At 41.8% G+C, this 21,521-nt stretch overlaps 1 protein-coding gene and 1 non-coding gene across 3 annotated transcripts; both read right to left on the reverse strand.

The window, feature by feature from the left end:
- Positions 1-10,426: 10,426 nt before the first annotated feature.
- On the reverse strand, positions 10,427-12,590 carry LOC124204180 (accumulation-associated protein-like). Of its 2 annotated transcripts, XM_046601228.1 has the most exons (3): positions 12,063-12,590; positions 11,750-11,848; positions 10,427-11,674 (listed from the first exon to the last, which is right to left on the reverse strand). In XM_046601228.1, the coding sequence occupies exon 3, from the start codon at positions 11,597-11,599 to the stop codon at positions 11,090-11,092; it is 510 nt and encodes a 169-aa protein (XP_046457184.1). In that variant the 5' UTR covers positions 11,600-11,674; positions 11,750-11,848; positions 12,063-12,590; the 3' UTR covers positions 10,427-11,089. The 2 variants fall into 2 exon arrangements, with proteins under 2 accessions (XP_046457184.1, XP_046457185.1); XM_046601229.1 differs by lacking the exon at positions 12,063-12,590 and having other exon boundaries at positions 11,750-11,864.
- An 8,604-nt stretch (positions 12,591-21,194) lies between these two features.
- Trnap-cgg lies at positions 21,195-21,266 on the reverse strand. The gene has a single exon. It is a non-coding gene; the product is annotated as a tRNA-Pro (tRNA).
- Positions 21,267-21,521: the final 255 nt, after the last annotated feature.

The following is a 21,521-nucleotide window of genomic DNA, read 5'->3' on the forward strand; positions in this document are numbered from 1 at the left end:
AATTGCGCTTTGATTGTCGCAGTGGATCTTAACTGGATTTGGATTGGCCAGGTCGATGTCTTGAAGTAGATGCCGGAGCCAGATCGCTTCTCTAGATGTCTCGCTGGCAGCGACGTATTCAGCTTCAGTTGTTGATAGCGTTGTGCAGGTTTGGCGTCTACTACACCAGGCAACCGGACCTCCGTTATGAGTGAAAATGTTGCCAGTCGTTGAGCGACGGTGATCGAGATCACCTCCGTAGTCTGCGTCACTGAATCCATTGAGTTGTTGGCTGCTCCCGCTGAAAAGGAGTCCGTGTTTGCGAGTACCTGAGATATAAGCCAAGATTCTCTTGACGGCCTCCCAGTGTGCTGGACCTGGATTTTCACAGTAGCGCGATACCTGCCCGACAGCAAAGGCGATGTCTGGTCTGGATACGATGGTTAGGTACATCAGGCAGCCGACAGCCTCGCGGTATGAAACTTTTCTCATCACAAACGTTCCGGATTCTGTTGTTGGTGACATGGACATTGTCAGACGGGAACTGGGGTCGGCTGGTGTAGCTTTTGGATTTGCTGAGTCCATATTGAACCGGTTAAGAATTGTGGCTATGAATTTTGCTTGATTCACGTACAGTTGGCGTCTCGCACGGTCTCTTGTGATCTCCATTCCGACAAAACAGTCAGCGGGGAGTGCGCGCATTTCAAAGTAAGTATTCAAGTGTTTGAGGACGTCTTTGATGACTTCTGCGCTGCTACTGCATACAAGGCCGTCGTCGACCCAAATTGCTATGAGCGTGAGTTCCTCCTCTCGACGGCGGAAGTAAATGCAGGGGTCGGCAGTGCTTCGGGAAAGACCAAACAACAATAAAAATTCGGTGAACTTTTGATTCCATACCCGGGGTGCCTGTTTGAGTCTTTAAAGACATTTCTTGAGTCTGCAAACTTCCCTTTCTCTTCCGGCCAGGACAAAACCTTCAGGTTGTTCAAGGTAGAGTTCTTCTTTGACCACTCCGTACAGGAAGGCGGTCTTCACATCCAGCTGGATCATTTCCAGGTTGAGTGAGGCCACGATTGATAGAAGAATCCGCAGGGAGTCATGTTTGACAACAGGAGCGTAGGTTTCGTCATAGTCTTTACCTTGCTTTTGTGTATACCCCTTGGCAACTAGGCGGGCTTTGAAGCGTGTTGGGGTGTTGTTGTGGCCAGCTTTTTCTGTGAAGACCCATTTGCTCCTAATGACTTTTCGATCTGGTGGAAGTGGCACTACTTCCCAGGTGTCATTTTCAATAAGTGATTTGTACTCGTCAAGGATTGCTGGTTTCCAGGAATGGCGATTTTTAGACTGGATTGCTTCTTGATAGGTTCGTGGCTCAAAATTCTCTGATGTTTCGGCAGCTTTCATGCTGATCCACACCTTAGGTTTGCGAGTCCGTAACGGATATGGCCGATTTTCACATGTTGGCCTTTCTTCGATATTATTTTCGTTCGGCTCGTTTCCATGGTTACAGAGAGGTGGTCCAGTTCCTTCCTCGATTGTGTGCACGGGATCAATTGTCATGCTGATGGCTGGCAAGAGATCATTTTTCGTCGGTTCATCTTGAGCAGATGGCTTTGATTGATGAACAGGCAGAGTTGATGGATGAACATGCAAAGTTGGTGGCTCAGCAGGTTCATGTCGCTCTTCAGCTTTGTGGTTTTCATCAAAAATGATATCACGAACTATCTGCACCTTTTGAGTTTCCGGAATGAAAACTCGGTAGCCTTTGGATGTTTCTGAGTATCCCAAAAATGTTACTTCACGTCCTTTTGGATCCAGTTTCCGCCTGATCGAGTCTGGAATGTGAATTAACGCTTTAGAACCAAAAATTCGGAGATGTGAGATATTTGGTTTACCTCCATTCCATGTTTGGTATGGTGTGACTTTTCCGGTGCTGGATAGGGTTCGGTTCAGCGTGTAGACAGCAAAGGCTACTGCTTCCGCCCATAGGCGTAGAGGTAGCTTCTTTGCATGCAGTGAGCTCCGGGCTGCTTCGACCACTGTTCGATTGTCCTTCTCTGCGACTCCGTTCTGTTCCGGAGTGTACGGGATGCTTGTTTCGTGGCGAATTCCTTTAGAACGAAGCCAGTTGTTAAATTCTTCTCCTCTGTATTCTCCACCATTCTCAGATCTTAAAGTTTTTACTGTCTTACCGGTCTCAGTTTCCAGTCGTGCAGCATATAGTTTGAAATGGGTGGCTACTTCAGATTTGTTTTTCAGGAAGTTCAAAACTCGCCAACCACTGCAGTCGTCTTTGAAGAGAACGTAAAAGCGAGCTCCACTCAGGGATGTTTCCTGCATTGGCCCACAAACATCTGAGTGAATTAGTTCTCCTACTTCTTTTGCTCTGATGCGCCCGGTGGGAAATGGGAGGCGGTGCATCTTTCCATAGACACATCCTGTGCACACAGGGACTGTTTCGTCTTTTTCAGATTTGATGCTCAATCCTTCGACCAGTTGTTGGGATTCCATCCGTTGGATCGTTCTCACGTTCACATGGCCATCCGCTGGTGCCAGACAGAGAGTGAGATAGGACATTTAGCTGCAAGGGCGACCTCTTCTTGGGCAGAATTGACTGTGAGGTTTAAAAGATAGAGTGTCTTTCCTTTTCTCTGACCAGTTATCTGTACAGTGCCGTTCTTGGAGAATAAAACTTTGTTGTTCACAAAGTGGACTTCAGCTCCCATCTCAGTTGCGGCTCCAATGGAGATGAGGTTGATACCGAGCTTTGGCACGAAGAGAACATTTTTGAATGCTCCTGTACGGATGACTCCATCGACTGTGGATGTGAAATATACATCCCCATACCCGTGAACGTTGATCAGTGCTTCATTAATTCCTTTTACGGTCCAGGTACCGATTTCCAGCAAAGTGAAGTTTGATAGTTTTGATTTCTGGTCCGTCATGTGCTGAGTTGCGCCTGAATCGGCGAACCAGTCTGCATTGTTTGATGTTTCTGCGTCAGTTGAGGATGGAAAGCAGAAATCAATGTTGTCTCTGTTCACGGTTGCCGGATTGGCTGTTTCACGTTTTGATCTTTCATCTCGTTCCCGGTTTCGGCATTCCGAGGCGATGTGGCCCTGTCCTGATCGGCCAAGGTTGATACAGTAGCTGCATTCGACTTTAGGTTTCTTTTGAATTGGGGTTTGGCCTCGTCTTGAGCCAAATCCTCCTCTTGAGCCTCTCTGTGTAGTTCCACGACTATGGTTGCCTCTGAAGGAACTCGTTTGTTGGGGTGTGCCGGCAGCAAAGAAAGCTGTGTCTTGTGGGTCGGCTTTTCCATCGTTGTACATAGCTGTCATGCTTTCTTCCTTCAGTATTCTTGCTGTTAGAAGTGCAACCGTTTTCTCTTCTTCCACGACATTGTCCCAAGCGGGAATGAAGCCTCTGTAGCTTGGTGGGAGAGTACAAATAATCTTGGTAATGAGTTGGGCTTCTGAGACTAGCTGGCCCATGTTGCTGAGCTGTTCAGCCAGGTTATCAATGGCAGATATGTGACTCATTTCGTCGTGGCCTAGCAAGAGGAGAAAGAGGACCGAGTGAAATCAGTTTTATGTCCAGATACCATAATGATTTATGTGGTTACCTGCTTGGAATTTGTAGTGATAAAACCGTTGCATAACTACATATTTGTTCTCAGCAGCGTTCTTAAGATGTTGGGAGGTTAATTTCACCCAAATTTCGTTTGCAGTTTTGCAACCAAGAAGGGTATTCTGTAAGTTGGGGTCGATGGTCGATAGGAGGATACGACGTGCCAGAACATCTTTCTTTTTCCAAGCCATGATTTCAGCGGGGTTCGTCAACTCAAGTACACCAGCTTCTGGATCGTTTTCATTTGGAATCATTCTATAATTCTGAGAGAGAAAGAAAGAATTCACGAGAGAAATGGTATAGGTTAGTTTAACCTGATACTGACAGTCTCTGTGGTGGGATCACTTGGGTGACGATAGGCATCACTTGGGTTTTTCCCATCACAATAAAAACTTTGGTACATATTATGCGAGTTTTATATAAGTGTGTGTTACCTCATGTGGGATACGAGTGGTTCCATCAACTATGGACAGCACTTCCTGTTCTTCCAGTGATACAAATAGACCGAGTTTCCAAAGTGGGAAGTTGGTTCCATTGAATTTAATGATGTGGCTTACATCCCTTCACCCAGAGCAGTTCATTTCTGTTTTACAGTATGGCGGTTTCGTTAGAACCTGGGCCCATAACCTGTTGATGTAAAATGACTGTCAGATTGTGGTAAGAAATAAATGCAATGTATTTAGCACATGGATGGAAGGACAAGTTACCTTTTATCAAGTGTGTGGAATAATGCACTAATTCAGTTAACGAAACAGAGATATAGTCTTCTCTTGAACAAGTCAGGAAAGTAAGAGAGTCTTGGAACTTGAAACGAGGCTTTCAGCTGACAGACAATGGGATTAGGGTTAAACAGCAACCTTTTAGGAATCGTGCCTTCGCTGGGGCTCGGCAACTTAGTTGGCAGCGGAGATTTCTTTGAGGCACGACTAGGTTTGAACTTCAACACTTTTTTCCTAACCTCTTGTTTCCCATAGTAAGAATGCTGTGTGAAACGACGAACTTTGCTGCGAGAAGAATTTTGGGGGTGGGAAATCAGTCTGCAAATTTGACCATCACAGCATCTTCACCATGGGAAACAAGAGGTTAGGAAAAAAGGTTTACGTAGAGGCGGGGCTTCAAGCTTAATCTCTTGCAGTCTTGCTCTTGTTTTTCCAAATAATACATCAATTGAGCTTCAATCGTGAACCGAGTTAGACGCATTGTTTTTACAGAGTTCGTTTATTATTCGTTCACTTTGTATTAAATATGAATCGAAAGAAACTAGAAAAATTGTTTCGGGACTTTAAAGCTTCCTTAGAAGCAGCAGCAGCAAGTGACGACGAGGACAGAGTAGATGGTAAGCATTTCATTTCCGTAATCTTTTATTGAGCCTACATTTAAGATAACATTTCTAAAATAATTCAACGTAGAACTGAAACGCAAGTAAATTTAATGCAGAGATAAGGAGATGGCCAACTCAATGGGAGAGCCAGCAGTCGACGCTGCCCCATTTATTCACCCACCAGAACCACCCCAAAACTCTCTCCCTACCACCCTTCGCGCTACGCTAGCGCCCCTACCGACCACTGCCCGTAACATAGTCGGCAACGGCGGCAACCTTTAAAGTTTAAAGGGGGATAGCTCCGTTTAAACAAGATGAAGGGGGGAAGCTCCGTCTTCGGAGAATTCTTGTTACCGCACAAGGAACATCCATTTTGACCTTGGTTTTATATATTTCTCTGTAAATGTGAGCCGGTTCACTGTTATCTAACATAAATTATTTTAGTTTAAGTGTTGCATTCGCAGCAGTCAGATGCCTTCTCTTTGTAGTGCAATTAATTGTATTTCGAAGCGCAGTGACCCAAATGTTTCGTTCTTTACCTTTCCCAAGGAGGAAATTCGACGTTCGATATGGCTTAAATTCTGCCCACCGGGTTTCATGCCCAAAAAAAGTTCAGTATTGTGTACTTTACACTTTAACAAAAACGACATCAAACTAACACCGAGAAAGATTTCCCATAGACGACAAAACCGCTTACTCGATCCAGTAACATTGGATGTCAGATTGTCGCAAGCAGGTGAACAGATAGTTCTCATTAATGTTTCGGTTTATCGTTGAATATGTGTACGTCGGTGTACGTTGAATGAGTGATAACTGCTTATTCAATAGAACTTATTGGGTCCGTTATAGATTCCAGTTTAGCGAATAGCAGTTCGAAACGTCTTTTGTTTGAAGAAACTCTTGTAGAAGTGAATAACGACTCACCAACTAAGAGAACTCGTCTGGCCAGCTCCTCGTCTTCGCCCACCACTGAGAACAGTGATGAGAATAATCTGACCATACTTGAGGACAGTTTCCAGCAGGGAGTGACCAGCCAAGACGAATTCAATATTCAAGAGCTAAGAGAAGAGAACGCTGATCTTCGGGAAAAAATTAAGGTCTCGGAGGAACGTGATAAGAAAAATATGGAAGACTTAAATGAACTAAGAGAAGAGAACGTTACTCTTCAACAACAAATGAAGATCCAGAGCGAATGTGAAAAGCACAAGACGAATGATTTGAATAGACTTCGAGAAGAGAACGCTGCTCATCAACAAGCATATCGGATGCTGGAGGAAGAGAAATTGAAGATCCTAGAAAAATTAAAACAAAGAAGAAAAGAAAAAGATGCTTCCTACAGTCGATTCAAGCAGAAGAAAAACGAGACATTAAGAAAAAAAAAAGAAATTTGCGTCCCGATTCCTATGACTGCAATACAAGTACAAACTGTTCCGGAGACGGTGATGCAGACTGAAATAACGAATAGCGCGAAACTAACAGATTCCCTTAATGCTCTTGCTATGAAGACCGTGAAGATAAAAGAACTTTACGTTGAACTGAGAAAGTATAAAGAAGAGCTCGCAAAAGTTCACAACATGTCATCTGTCGCAAGCAAGCTGTTTGAAAACGAAAAGTTTAACCATAGCAAACCAGCAAATGGTTGACGTTACACAGATTTCATAAGAAATCTATCAGTAAACCTAAGCTTCTACTCTCAAGCAGGATATGAAAAGTTAAGGACAATATTCACTCTACCATCACTCACCAGTATCAAGAACCATCTGGCTAAGTCGGCTGTGCATCTGGAATCCTGAAGAACGCCCTTGCAGAAATACAACATAAAATAAGCGAGGGACAACTTGCAGAAGCAACTCTTTCTCTTGATGGAATGGCGATCAAGAAAGGAATTCACTGGGACAGCAAGCTGAAAAAATACTTTGGTTTTGATGAGTTCCCGAGCGTACCGACTGCCGAAAGTGATAAAAAGAACGGATCCGTTACCACTGAAGCACTCGTCTATTATCTAGTAAGCCTCGATGGGCGATGGAAAACACCGGTAGCATACTACTTCACAAACCATGTTTACATTAAGCGTCTTGCCAAATTAACAACCGAAATTTTGGTGGAATGTGCCAACTTTGGAGTTACAGTGACATCTGTTGTGTTTGATGGTTTGCCCACAAACATACAAATGGCCACACATCTGGGTGCTAATTTTAAGTTACCTGACGTATTAACTACAGCAACGACAAGGCGACGAAACAGCAGAGTTACCACCAAGAATGACTTGACTAAACCATTCAATCCTTATTTATAACATCCGTCAACAAATGAACCGGTATACGTGATGCTCGAGGCCTGTCATATGCTGAAATTAGCAAGAGGTTTATTGGCTATGCCGCAAGAGTTTTATTGCCGGGATTCAGGATTCCTGCCAAATGGAATTATATAACGGAGTTATTTGAATTCCAAAACAAAACTGGATTTCGTCTTGGAAATCGATTGACTCGTAATCATGCCTACTTCCAGCGGCACAAAATGAAGGTGGCACTTGCAGCCCAAGTCTTGAGTCAATCAGTAGCAGATGCTCTGCGACATCTGCGCGTCAAGTTAAAGGTGGCGAAGGTAATAATTAATTTGAATTTATGTAACTTTCAGTCATGAATTGACAGTCATGAATATGATCAAATTCTCGAATTGATTTCTGTACAGTTTTCTGGTAGCGAGGCAACAGAAGAATACTGTCGTCGGTTCAACAAGCTCTTTGATATTTTAAATTCATGGAACGTCAACGCAAAGGGCGATAAAGAGCCATTAACCAAGACAAATTTAGAAGAGAAGAAGAAGGATTTGGAAGACCTAACGAAATTTCTAAGGCAACTGAAACTCCCTAATGGACGACTAGTCTCTGTCAGCAAGAAGAAGACCTGCGTAATTGGATTTCTCATTACAATTAATTCGACAATAATGCTCTCCTCGGAGTTCCTGAATAAAACTGATGAGCCGTTGGATTACATCGTGACTCGTCATATGCAGCAAGGTCCGTTAGAGCATTTATTCGGCATGATTCGGCTTCGCTGTGGTTTAAACAACAACCCTAACGCAATTCAGTTTAAGGGTATTTTAAGAAAACTGTTAGTTATTAAGAATGGTGGTGTAACTCCTTCACTTTCCTCAAATTGCTCCATTCTGCCTGTTGACAACGTATCAGACGACAATTCCCTTTCGGTCGACGCTGAAATTATGTTAGACATGGAAATATTTGGCTCTGATAATGATTTTAATAACTATTTATTGCAGGATCAATTTACTGATCATTGCCTTGCTTACATTGCCGGATACCTCATTACCAAAGTAGAAAAAGCTGTTAAAGGTCCAGTTCAAAGAAGTGCTTTGTTTTGCAATCCAGAAGATCCCCTTGATTTAAGTCTAGCAAACGTGGCTGAACTAAGAGGCAAACGTGCCATCACTATTCCGTCGCAATCTGTCTTCAGATTGGTTCAAACAGCCGAACAATTGTTTCACTCGTTGATTGTTCAAAAATTGAACACACTCTCAAATGAATGTAATCTATTGGAAAAAGTCGGACAAGAGATTTTAAAGGCTATCAATTATAGCACCATATTTCCTTCATTAAAATCTCAATTCTCTGCTGCGTGTGTTGAGGAGCTAGTCAAACTAATAATTTTTCGATATCTCAAACTTCGATTCCTAGCATTTACCAAAGTATTCAACCAAAATTTGTCAACTGCAACTTCTAAGAGAAATTTGTTAAACAAGTATACGTTGTTCATGAATGAATAAACCAAGATCCAAAGCCGTCTTCATCTTTCTCTTATTTCCGTCCTTCGGGGGAAAAAATAAAAAGAGGCTCCAAACCAAGAAACAAGATGGTGATTTGGAGAAGAAAAAAAAGAAGAACGGAAGGAACGTGAAGACGATTTGGAGAAGAAGAAAAAAGAAGAGCGGAAAAAGTTATTCGGGAAGGCAATCAAAGGTTCTATAAAGTTCAACTTTTTATTTGTGGTTTTTAGCAGTGTTCCTTTAGTCACATCATTTAATTTTGCTTAGTTCCAAATTCATTTGAGAAAAATTGCATTGTCTGGCCAAACAATGTCTGAGCGAGCCAGTTAGTTAACCGGCTAATACTTAACACCTTGAAAAAGCGGGACTATGGGGTCGTACTACTAAGTTTTTAGAAAATGATGACAAGCTATCGGTGAAAAACAAAATTGAACAGTAATTATTATTTTTTTTGGTTAATTTTTCAATCGACATTCTAATAACTATTTGAAGGACATTCCCGGAGTTGAAAGGCGGATTTTAAAAAATGTTGAAATGCAACAAAAACGGAAAAAGCTTATTCCCTATAGGATATGGCCCTCTTGTTGATGGAAGAGCGCTTAAAGCCGTAACTAATAGGAACATTTATCTGTGTCCAATTCAGAAGGACATAGATATGGACGAAGCAACCTCTTCTGGATCGTCTGGTGAAGAAGATGGGTGCAATGAGGAATGTTTAGTATGTGGAATGTTAGTTCCGCTAACGTTTTTGACAAGTCATGCTCAAACATGCACGGTTCAACAAGTTGAGGATGATTGGAACAATTTCAATACTTATGATAACGATATGAATAATTGGGAACCTCAAGCTGTTTTACCTGCGGAAGGTTATATTTTTTTTAATTTCACATTTTTTCCTTTTTCAAAACAATTTCTGTTACCTGTTAATTGTTTAGCTTTGATAAAATTCGAAGAACATCGTGAACGCATAATGGAGTATTCCGATCAAGAGGCCTACTTAAATGTTGAAGAAAAATCCAATCGGATTAGTATTACTTGAGGTGCATATGTAACTGATTTGATGACGGCTGCAAAGAATCCTGTTTTTATGTAAGAGCTATCGTGCTTTCGCATTAGGCTATCGCTTAAATTTCAGCCGTTCATTTTTTTAGAGCGAAGATAAAAAGACCTTTGGTCGTGACTTTCGGTGGCGAAGATGGATCAGACGGAGGATGCTTAAGGAGAAATTTACTGTCGATGGTGATAGATCATGCAAAGGATGTTTTCTATGTTGACCCTGATCAAGTCGGAATCGACCAGGATGAACTCGATGAGTTATATTTCGCGCTTTCAATTTTTTTGGGTACAGATATTTTCTGTATTTATTAAATTCTTATCTTGATTTCATTTTCTATTTTCAGGTATTGCTATTATCCAAGAAAAACTATTTCCTTTTCTACAAACTTTCAACAATCTAAAATCGCAGTATGGTAGGAACTTCAAATATCATCCGTTGAACCGAGGATTAGCGCTCTTCGATCTGGACAAGGTAATGATTGATTACAAATTTGTTATCTTTTATTGCTTAATTTTGCTCTTCAGATAGGTGTTTGAAGATAAGCAATTTTTTGCCTTATTCGCTGACTTTCCAATTACGGTTCAAAACAATGGAATCATTGAACTACGACTTCAAGGATGCAAAACTTACTCCAGAATTGAAAATGTGCCATAAGATCTCATTTACTTTCTTTATTCAACTCTTGAACAACGTCGAGAAGGGCAAAGTTAGTTTACCTACGAGGAAAATGACTTTAACTGACGTTTTTTTATTTTATACTGGATTAAAAACGATCCCAGTTGCTTTTGAAGGTTTTAAGTACGATCTGAATTATAAACTAAACGATTCTACAAACCGATTCCGTCCGATCACATATACATGTACGGGATGTGCTCAACTCACTCTTCCATTGTTGAGAAATACTAAGACATGGAGGAAGGGTGGGTTGACGCTGTTCTAAACAATGAGAATGGCTTTGGGTTGCTTTAAGCTAAAATGAAGAAATCGGATCGGGATTTTTTCGTAAAGAAACGTATGCTTACTTCTCTCTTAAAATGTCTGGGCGGATGAAATAAAATTGGGTACACGTACTAATCATTCTTTTGAACGGATGTGATAAACATTGTTTTTGTTTTTTTCCACTATGATGCCCTTTCCAGCACGTTGCGTATCTTTCCCGGCATCAGCTCGTCCGTCAAGTCCAGCATTCACGTCTCGTACGATATTCTGCCTTTCTACGTTCAGTTGAGGTACAGCATGCACAAGCTCATCACGTGCAAGAATCCCGTCTTGCCCATCAAGTTGAGCTGCTCCAACCAGGCCAGCTGGAATTCATCGAGCTAACAATGCCTCCCTGCATCTTCGGGCAACTTGTTGGCGAGCATCCACATGAGGATGTGCTGCTGGTGAATAATTTGATGAGCACGCTCGACTTGATATTCAAAATTGAGTTGATGGGCAGGCCCGATCGCATGAGCAGGATTGACTGGATAAGCAGGCTCTATTGGATGAGCAGGCTCAACTGGATAACCTGGATTGACTGGATGAGCAGGCTCGACTGGATGACCTGGATTGACAGGTTGAGCAGGCTCGAGTGTATGCACAAACTTGACTGGATAACCTACATCGACTGGACGAGCAGGTGCAAATGCATGCACAGGATCGACTGGATGACCTGGAATGATAAGATGAGCAGGCTCAATTGCACGCGCAGGATCGACTGGATGGCCTGGATTGGCTTGATGAGCAGGCTCGAGTTCATGCGCAGGATTGACTTGATGATCTGGATTGACTAGAAAAGCAGGGAAGAAAGCCGACATCGGACGAACAGGAAGCCTTGGATTAGCCATCCCTTCATCAGCCACCCTTCGAGTTCCTCTAGAAAGAGGATACGCGTGGGCTGGCAGGCTTGCGATAAACAGTGACTACACAACATCATTAAAAACTGGGAATGAATGGTACAAAATGATATTTACTTACGACAACTTCTTCATGCTCACCAGTAGCTAGATAAAATTTCGATACAGAATCCAAAAAGAATTCAATTGAAATTGAATTAGTGCGTTGTTCATTTTCCAAAATCGTGATTCTAGTCATTCCTGCTTTGAAATCAAGTTGCATTTTAGTGAATGGTTTACGAATTGTTTGCCCCTCTATTAATTGCTTTAGTTCGCTGGCAGTGACATTTTTAAATACCTTGTTAAATTCTAAAGCAAAAATAGTCTTAGGGGAACTCAAGTTGATATTCTTTCTAATAATGTATTAACCAATCCAAGCTATCAGACCAGTGCGGTCGAGAAATTTGGCGTTTACCTTTCGATTGATGGACTCCATATTTTTATTCGTAGATATGTCTTTTCCTTTCAATGCAAAACACGTTGGGGCCATAAATTTCAATCCAGGTTGTTCGATAATAGATTAACAATAATCTAAGCTGTTCTTGAATACGTGGACTCACTAAGCCTTTTTGTCCCTCAAAATATGCGCCAATAATCTGTAATAGAAGAAAATATCAATCAGCCTACATTTTGGCAAACAACCGCATGGCTACTAATCCACAATTATCTTAGTGCCATTTTAATTAAAATTGTTGTCACGTAGTCAATGTAATTATCTCCAAAGCCTTGATTCAACGTAGTTGGATGTAGATATGGCAGGGAACCCAACAGCTTGACAATTTTTTTTACCAGTGGAACACTATGGTACTCCCGTCCCAACAGGCATACGTTAGTCACCCGTCTATGAAGAGTCTAGGATTTAAAATTGTAAAAGGTTAAAAGAAAATTGTAGTGTTTAAGATTAGTTGCATACCTAGCAATAATGATAGTAGCATCCACAAATAATTCCAATGATGACTTTAGCAAGAGCATTCATCGTGGCTCTTTCGAAATCGCAGTGCATTTTTTTGGTACCTGAAAAATAATTTTTTTGTCCATATACTGACCGGGAGCACCCCTTACCGCATTCATCCCCAATGCATTCGAGTGCTAATGATAAGAAACTTTTTTTTTATACTTTTCCAATAATCCGGTAAAGTTTATGCAATGTTTTAACTATTCCTTTCAAACAAACATCGTATTTGCGACGGCACAAGGATTTTTATTCATAAATGATTGACATCTATCGATATTCATTTCGATTGCAATGGGTAGACGTCTAGACGAGTGGGTAAGTTCAGAGGATTTGAAATTAAAAGCTAGGCGAAACAAATGGCGGTCATCTCATGTAGTATTTTTACGAGTCCATTCAAATGCGAGTTCCTTAGCTGGACTATTAGCTAGACAACTTGTTTTACTTGATTCAAAGACGGCCAGAGTGGATGTATCGCTGGTGATACTGTTCTGATCCAACGTATTCATGCCCCGAAAGCCTATGCCTTCGGCCTTCCCAGCTGCCATAGCCGCACCTAGAGCCGTCGTTTCCGTCAGTGGGTCTCACTGTAAAAGAATACGTGAATACCTTTTTTTGTTACCTACTGTCAATTAGTCATCAACGTACCTATGCGAATCCGGAGAATGTCGGTGCGAAACTAGACCAAAAGATTTTTTTGTGTCCTTCCACCATCAGCACGCAGCAACGTCATATGAGCACCAGCGGCGTGAATCTTCACTTTCGCTCACTTCAAAAATGCCCTTTGTTTGATAGCACACAGATTCCAAAGTAGCATGATCCAAATGGGCCCAGGTAGTAAGGTGGGTCACTCCGTAAACGACTCTTCATCATGAAAAAAAAATGGTTGAATAACGGGGGGGGGAGTAAAGGCCCATAAGCAAGAGAAAAAAATAGAATCTACCCTTGTTAGTCAAAGAAGAGACTGATTTCTCGCATTCCTGAAAGTCAGAAACCAAAATAAGAGCCAGACCGGCGAGGTGGTGACAGTTGTTGATCTTTCAATGGCTCAGCAGTACGGTTTCTTATTCTTCCCCATTTGGAGAGGCCACGTTTGTAATCAATTCGTGTTCTGATTGCACTGGCTAGAAGTAATGCCTTGTGTACAGTAGAAACCCTCCAGCACCATACGTCATCTTAGTTTGTCCAGGTTCAAGGCATAACTTGCCAATTAAAGTCGAATGTTGGTTTCCTATAGACAGTACATAGTAAATGGCAACTATTTATTAAAGATGCTCAAAACATTTCTTATATCTTCTATACAACATATCTTCTGCCTATTGTTTGTGTCTGTGATAGTGGTTTGAATTAAAATGTCAACTCTTCTTCGCACAAGTGCCATATGGCAATATTTTCAAGTGAGAGAGGATAAAAAGTAAAATTGGGTTTGTATTCTTTGCAAAACTGTAGGTTTCTGAAAGAACACGTTAACTCAATGGAGACATTTAGAACTCCATCACAAAGAGGTAAGGGAAGAGCTAAAGGGAAAAAAGCAGCCGCTAAAGAGACGAAGGCGGAAAGATGACGACGATTCCCACCATTTATTGGATAATGATTCTGGACGGATGGAAGATGATGCTGACTCTGTTCCTTCTACTAGCGCTTCTGCCGCACCAGGTTAGAAAACAAATCGGCAGTTTGACATTTTCATTATCAAACGTTTATATGAATATCCGTTGAAATTTTATAATTCATATTTAAGAATCTAAGTGCTCGTCGTCGCAGTCGTCATTTAATTCCACTTATTCTGATTCTGGGTCGGCACCGTACCCTACAGGCGGGGCTCACATGCAAGCTATTATTCGTGGGCTTGCTCTATTCATCGTCCGAGGAATGCAAACCCTCTCTCTAGTTGATGATGAACATTTCCGAGCGTTTGCTAAGGCAATCGATCCATGAATAACGCTTCCATGTCGCAGTACTCTCACCAAAATGATTTTGCCAGAGCTTTACGCGGAAGCGAAAGCCAAGATGTTAGTGGAGTTGTCTCAAATGAATAGTGTTGCTTTGACAACAGATTGTTGGACTTCGTTGTCGATGGTCAGTTACATAACTGTAACTGCGCATTTCATCAACGACAATGTCAAAATGATATCGCGTGTCCTTAATACACGTATCGTGGAGACTAGTCACACATCTGAAAATCTGGCAGAAATCTTAAAAGGTATATGTGCGAGATTTAAAATTCAATTTACCAAGATTGTTGCGATAGTCACAGGCAATGCTGCTAACATTCTTAAAACCATCAAGGACATTCTAACGCTGAAACATGTCCCCTTTTTCGCTCACACATTGAGTATTGCCGCCAAAGCCGCCATTCACGATGACCCGCAGTTCTCTTCCCTTATCGAGAAATGCCGCAATATTGTGACGTATGTCCATTCAAGTTCTCACGCTACTGGCAAACTAAACATGTGTTGTGGTGGTATAGCGAAAACTAAATTACAACAGGACGTTCCCACCAGATTGAATTCGACATTCGCAATGATAAAGAGTCTCATGGGTAATATATTTTTTGAATTAATCTTTTAATTTGTTCGTGGTTCGGTCTTTTGATAAAAAATTCGATTTGTTATTCTAGATTTGGAAAGACAAGTTGACGAGGCTTTGCTGCTATGCCATAGGTCAGATTCAATGCTTGGGAGTGGGAATGTTTGGCCGCTGCCCTTCGACTTCTTGAGCCGTGTCATTTCTTCACAGCTGATTTGAGCTCTAGTACATATCCGTCAGTGTCCAAAGTTATTCCTGCTGCAAAATTATTGAAGGACCAGTTAGAAACCATCACCTCTACAAATCATTACGATGCACTCATCATTATGAGCAGTAATTTGAGGATCAACATCGGTGAACGTCTCATAGATTACCGGCTAAATTAAGTCCACTTGATTTCAATATACCTGGATGCTCGGTAACTGTAGTGATACGATATAAAATGCAAGGAATCTATTGGTCGCTGGTTCAACTCCGGCTCGAAGGAGAGCACTTGTGATTACGCATTGAGTGGGCAACAGAAAATAGAAAAAGCTGATAGTCATGTATATTCAATAGAGTGTAGTAATGGAAAATCCTATATGTACTATTGGGGTACGCATATCTACAACGGAGGGTTGACAAAATCACCGTGTAAATATGAAATATATAGCTCAAGAATGGGACACCATTAATGGCTAGTAATTGTAGCCGGTAACAAACGGTGTTAGAAAAGTTCTGTAGCTCATTGGTCTAGTGGTATGATTCTTGCTTTCTGTGGCTGCGTGTCCGAGAGGTCCAAGGCGCTGGTTTATGCATTAAGGCAAGTCACTTGCTTTTTTTATGTTTTTGTTTGCATTTGTTTTTTGTTTTTGTTGTTTATGATTTGGTTGTGCATATTTGGTTCCTTATTGTGTCCTCTTGGTTTTTCTGTTATTTTATGGCCTTTTTGTTGAAGTGGGGTTATTCTCCACCTTTTCTGTTTGGCTAGGGAGATATACCACTTTTTGAAGGGATAATGTCTGCCTTCTGGCCAAACTCTGTTGATTTGGATTTCGGGAATATGTTCCCGAAATTGCACATGTGAACGGTACATGGGTTCGTTCGTACGCTGAGAGTATATCCTGAGGAATTGTTAGGTTTGGTTGCTGTATTGGACAGACAAAACCAGGTTGCTAGAGCTACTTTTAAAACTGAAGCTCGTACTAGAGAATTTTTGAATGAGTTCGAGGGAACTGCAAAAGCCGTAGTGAAGGGAAGGGAATTAACAGTAGTAATTCGAGACAGTAATGTTGAGGAGAAATTTTTCAGAATCGCCAGAATTCCGCAGAATCTTGACTTGGGGGTCGTCCAGACCCGTCTTAGGGAATTTGGAACCGTAATTGATTTGCGTTGGGAACGCTATCGTTCCGTCGAGGGAGACGACGTTATGTACCCTGTCCTTGCTACTTGGATGCTCGTTCGCATGACAGTGACTAAGAACATGAGACGAGAGGGTCAACGTCCGACTCACAGACTTTGTGACGACGAATCCCACTTTAGTAATACCTGTCCCAAGATCAGACGAAACAGAGAGGCTGTGGTAGAAAAGACCAAAAGACGAGACAATTTCAAGAGAACAACCAACGAACATCCCAGAGAAAGTTACAGAAAACCCAACTATTTCTCCAGAGGCTGTTTTGAAAGATATGCCATCTGGAGAAAATGACACAATTGAGATTGACTCTTAGACTAACGATACAGAAACGGCAGAAACAGAAAATGAACGACTAGAAATTTCACCAGAAATTCCACCCGGACAATTTCAACCTTTGCACTCTTCCCCGACAGTAATCCCAGAAACACAGTTTGAACAGGCCTTACCTCCTGTTGACAGGTTGGATTCTTTGGATCCCATTCCTGGAATCTTTGAATCCATGGACACAGAAATTCCACCCGGACAATTTCAACCTTTGCACTCTTCCCCGACAGTAATCCCAGAAACACAGTTTGAACAGGCCTTACCTCCTGTTGACAGGTTGGATTCTTTGGATCCCATTCCTGGAATCTTTGAATCCATGGACACTGACGTAAACCCACAGGACACTCATCAATCCGCAAACAATTCAACTAAACAAGAATCATGGCGGACATTTACGAGAGATAAAAGACCAGTTTTTAAACGAACTTTGACTAGTAAAAACTCACGACCTTCTAGAATACCAATGGCACCCCCTCCAAAAAAGCAACAATTAACAAATCCAAATGACAAATCTTAGAGTCGCTTCAATAAATACCGGGGGTTTGAAGTCGGTCGAGCGTCGACAACTTCTATTTAATTTCTGCAGGGATGCCGATTTTGACATTGTGGGACTTCAAGAGGTGGCATTTCATAGTTGTCCAATTATTGAAAGTCGTTACCACTTGTTTGCTTACATGGGTCCCAAGTTGGAATCCAATTGCCGTTCCGTTTTTGTTGGGACTCCCAACAAAAACGGAACGGCAATTCTTCTAAAACATGGCTTAACCATTCGCGTTTTTTTATAGATCCAGATGGAAGGCTTGTCTCAATTGATTTGCAATCTTTTAAATTTATAAACATCTATGCTCCATCGGGTCAAAACGTAAAGGAAGAGCGAAACAGTTTTCTTAGACGTACCGTTCCTGCTTATGCTTTGACCTCCCGTCTGCTCCTTGTGTTGGTTCATGACTTTAATTGTGTGGACGACATCCAAGATAAATCTCAAACCAAATCACATTCCCGTCCATCCCAAATTATAAGCATTGCTTTAAAAGAGATGATCGCTGAATTAGAACTAGTAGACATTTGGAAAAAAATAAAAAACAATGAACCTGGCCACACTTTCCATCATCATGCTGGTTCATCACGACTTGATAGAATTTATGCTAGTCAGATGTTTGTAGATAATTTTACTTGTATCTGCTTACAACCTGTGCTGATTATAGTGATCACCAGTCGATACATCCCAGTTTTAAATGCAATCTTGATCTTTCTCGTGGAGCAAGGTTCAGTGCTAGTTTATGGAAATTAAATACCTTGGTATTGTCAGAAGAAGTGTTTCAGAATCAAATCACTCAGTTCATTTTACAATCCTCAAGGCATCATCTTAGGGAAAAGAATGTAGCAAATTGGTGGGAGAGTGTCCTGAAACCAGGTATCAAGCGCATTTCGATTGCTTATTGCATGCAAAGAGCAAGAATGGTCAGGGAAACAAGGTCTTTCTATCAAACATGCATTCAGGAGATTTCACAAACAGATCCTTTTGACTGGGTTGCCTTCCAAGAGTCGAGGAAACTCAAAGTCGTGGGAGGAGAGTATACTCAGGGGTTTTGGAATCTGTTCTCGCTGTTTTGATGGCCCAGAAACAGAAGAAGCAAACATATTCCATGTTAGCCGTGCCAAGGATAACTTTCGTAAGTGTAGCTTTGAGAAGATCATTGCCCCCAATGGCAGAGTTCTTACCTCCAAAGAGGATATTTCAAGAGAGATGATTTCACATTTTACGTCAATGTTCAAGAACCAACCTTCTTCTCACATGCGAGAGAGATTGCTGTAAACCTGCTCCAAACCTTACCACACCAATTTCCATCCTTGAAATTAAATCTGCCCTTTTAGAAACAAAAAAGAACAAGTCACCTGGTATCGATGGCATTCCCTACGAAATTTTCTTGACTTTTTGGGACGCGATTGTCCCTCATTTCCTTGATATGTTTAACCATATTCTAGAAAGGGATTCCCTTACACCATCACAGGGAAAAGTGGCAATTAGACTAATCCCCAAGTCTTCTGATACTTGTAGAATTTCGGAATTTCGACCAATTTCTCTTCTGAACTGTGATTACAAAATCATGGCATCTATCTTAGCGAGACGGTTGAGGCAGTCCCTGCCAGCTACTATAGGGCCTCACCGAAAAGGTGGGGTACCTGGTAGACTTATTTTTGACAATCTTCGCTTATTCAGGGACGTCATTCAATTCGTTGATGACCGGGGATGTCATGATTCTGACCCTTCTACTACGGGGATGGGGGGTGCTATAGTAGCAGTCGATTTTGAAAAAGCCTACGACCTGGTTAATAGGGATATCCTCTGGAAGATCCTGGATGTGATGGGTTATCTTGTATCTTCGTCCGTTGGGTACAAACTATGTACTCGGTAGCAGATATTTCAATTCTCAACGGCTCGGAGGTGGCGGGTACAATCTGTGACTTTCAGTCAATCCGACAGGGATGTCCTCTGTCCATGCATCTTTTTGTTTTGTACATCGAGCCTTTGCTTGTTCGCTTGTCGCATGTTCTCCAGGGAATAAGGGTATTTGTTCAAAACCTTATTGTCAGAGCCTTTGTCGATGACGTCACATTGTGTTTGTCTTGTGATGTTTACGTTGTCAAGGCTGGAAAGGTCTTAGACCTCTTCTGTCAATGGACAAGGGCAAGGATGAAAAAAAAGAAAACGAAAGCCCTAGGACTTGGGAACTAAAAACACCGATCACAGTGGCCACTTCCATGGCTTGAATCACCATCGACATATATTGTCCCTGTTAGGTATCAAATTTTCTCGCATTGTAGAGACTGCTGATAGGGTTTGGAAGGATGCCTTTGGTTATCTTCATGGCATTCTTCGAGAGAGTGCTTCTCGTTGATTCACTCTCTACCTGAGGGTGAATTTTATTAAGACGAAGGCTCTCTCCAGAACTGTATACATAGCCCAAATTCTTCAGTGTAATAGCCAGATGGCTGACCGAATCTTGTCAGTGGTCATGAACTTCACGAACAAAGTTTTTACCGGCCCCGAAAGCCCAGAATGTTTTCTTCTTCGATTCTGGATGTCATTTCCTCTCTGTACCATTCTACCGTCCTTTTTGACGCAACACCCAGCCTTTTGCAGTCATGAAGTTTTCACCTTACCTCCAGAAACCCCTGCATCACATCAAGAGCTTTCTGTCATCATCTATCTTGGTGCAGGGGAGACCAATAGTTCATCGAAACAACTATCGCCATTGGATCCAGGAGGTGAGCAGTCCAGGGAAAATTGAAATCCTGAGGCCCAATCTGGATTGGAAGAAAATCTGGTTAGAAACTGCAGTCCTGCCAACTAACATCAGAGAAACTTTGTTCCTGTTCAACCAGTGACTACTACCTACGAGGACCAGATGCCATCGGTTAGACTCCACCATGGATCAAAATTGCCAATTATGTCAAAAGGATCCAGAAACCGATGAACATCTGATGATTCACTGCCATCTTCGACAACCAATTTGGAGCTGGTTGGAAGGAACAGCCCGACGCCTCGGCTGCAGAACTAACCCAGATGAAATAATCCGAGGTCACATTGGGCCAACAGAAAATCTCCGGTCAATCTTCACTCTCGTGGCTGCATATATCTTCACAACATGGAAGAAGAGGAGCCATCAACGAATCCCCAGAAAAGAAGAGGTAGAGAACTTATGGGTTTCCCTTTGTCTTCCTGTCCCAAACCAGTAAAATTTGAATTTTTGTATTTCATTTTGTTTATTATTTTATTTTGGCATTTCCATTCCCTACATTTCTTGTATAATTTGTTTATTTTTGTTTGGTTTTATGTCGTCTGCATCTAAACAATGAAAGTTGTTTTTGTTTATTTTTCTTTCCCTTCCCTGACATCGTCTGCTCCCAACCTGATATTTTGTTTATTTTTGTTTATTTTGTTTATTTCTGTCAATCTTGTCTGCACCCGAGTCATAATGAAATAAAAGGAGTTTAAAAAAAAGATTGCAGGTTCGAGTCCTGCTACGATCACTCGCAAATGGGTTTTTTTGGCAATTTCGAAATGCACGCGCGATAAGTTAGAAACAAAGAATTAGCTATCCATTTGCAATTGCTCCGGGTTGCAAGCCAAAGTACACATCAAAGAGAACATCCGAGGTTCCCGCCCAAAAAGTTGGTCTAAGGAGTGGAATCAATGAATCCTCATCGTAGGATCTCTATTCCCTATACCAAATTAAGCTGTGGTATTTCCTTAGGAAAAAAAACATTTGGGACTCGTGAATGTACCTTAGAACACATGATGTGTCTAATGGCAGTGATCGGTGCCAAAAGTAAAACAATTGGGGCCCATCCGGGAATTGAACCCGGGATCACTTACACCCGAAGCAAGTATCATACTACTAGACCAATGAGCCCTATTATCTCTCATTATTGATTCGTCTGGGAAGTTAAGGACGAGCCAACCAAGAACGACTACGCACATGAAGCCAAAAGTGACGGCAAAGTTGTGATCGGATCTTACTGCGTTCTTCTCCCCGATGGCCGCACTCAGATTGTTTCCTATCGCGCTGAAGAAAACGGCTACGTCGCTGACGTCAAGTACGAAGGTGAAGCTCAATTCCCCGCACCATCCGGAGGCAATGGAAACTACGGAGCTGGAGCATGAAATG

The sequence above is a fragment of the Daphnia pulex genome, chromosome 10 (genome assembly GCF_021134715.1).
Source record: "Daphnia pulex isolate KAP4 chromosome 10, ASM2113471v1".
In the NCBI taxonomy this organism is placed as follows: Eukaryota; Metazoa; Arthropoda; class Branchiopoda; order Diplostraca; family Daphniidae; genus Daphnia; species Daphnia pulex.

Excerpts from the sequence above, each read along its gene's own strand:
- LOC124204180 (XM_046601228.1), bottom strand. The coding sequence starts at position 11,599 with ATGGCTAATCCAAGGCTTCCTGTTCGTCCGATGTCGGCTTTCTTCCCT.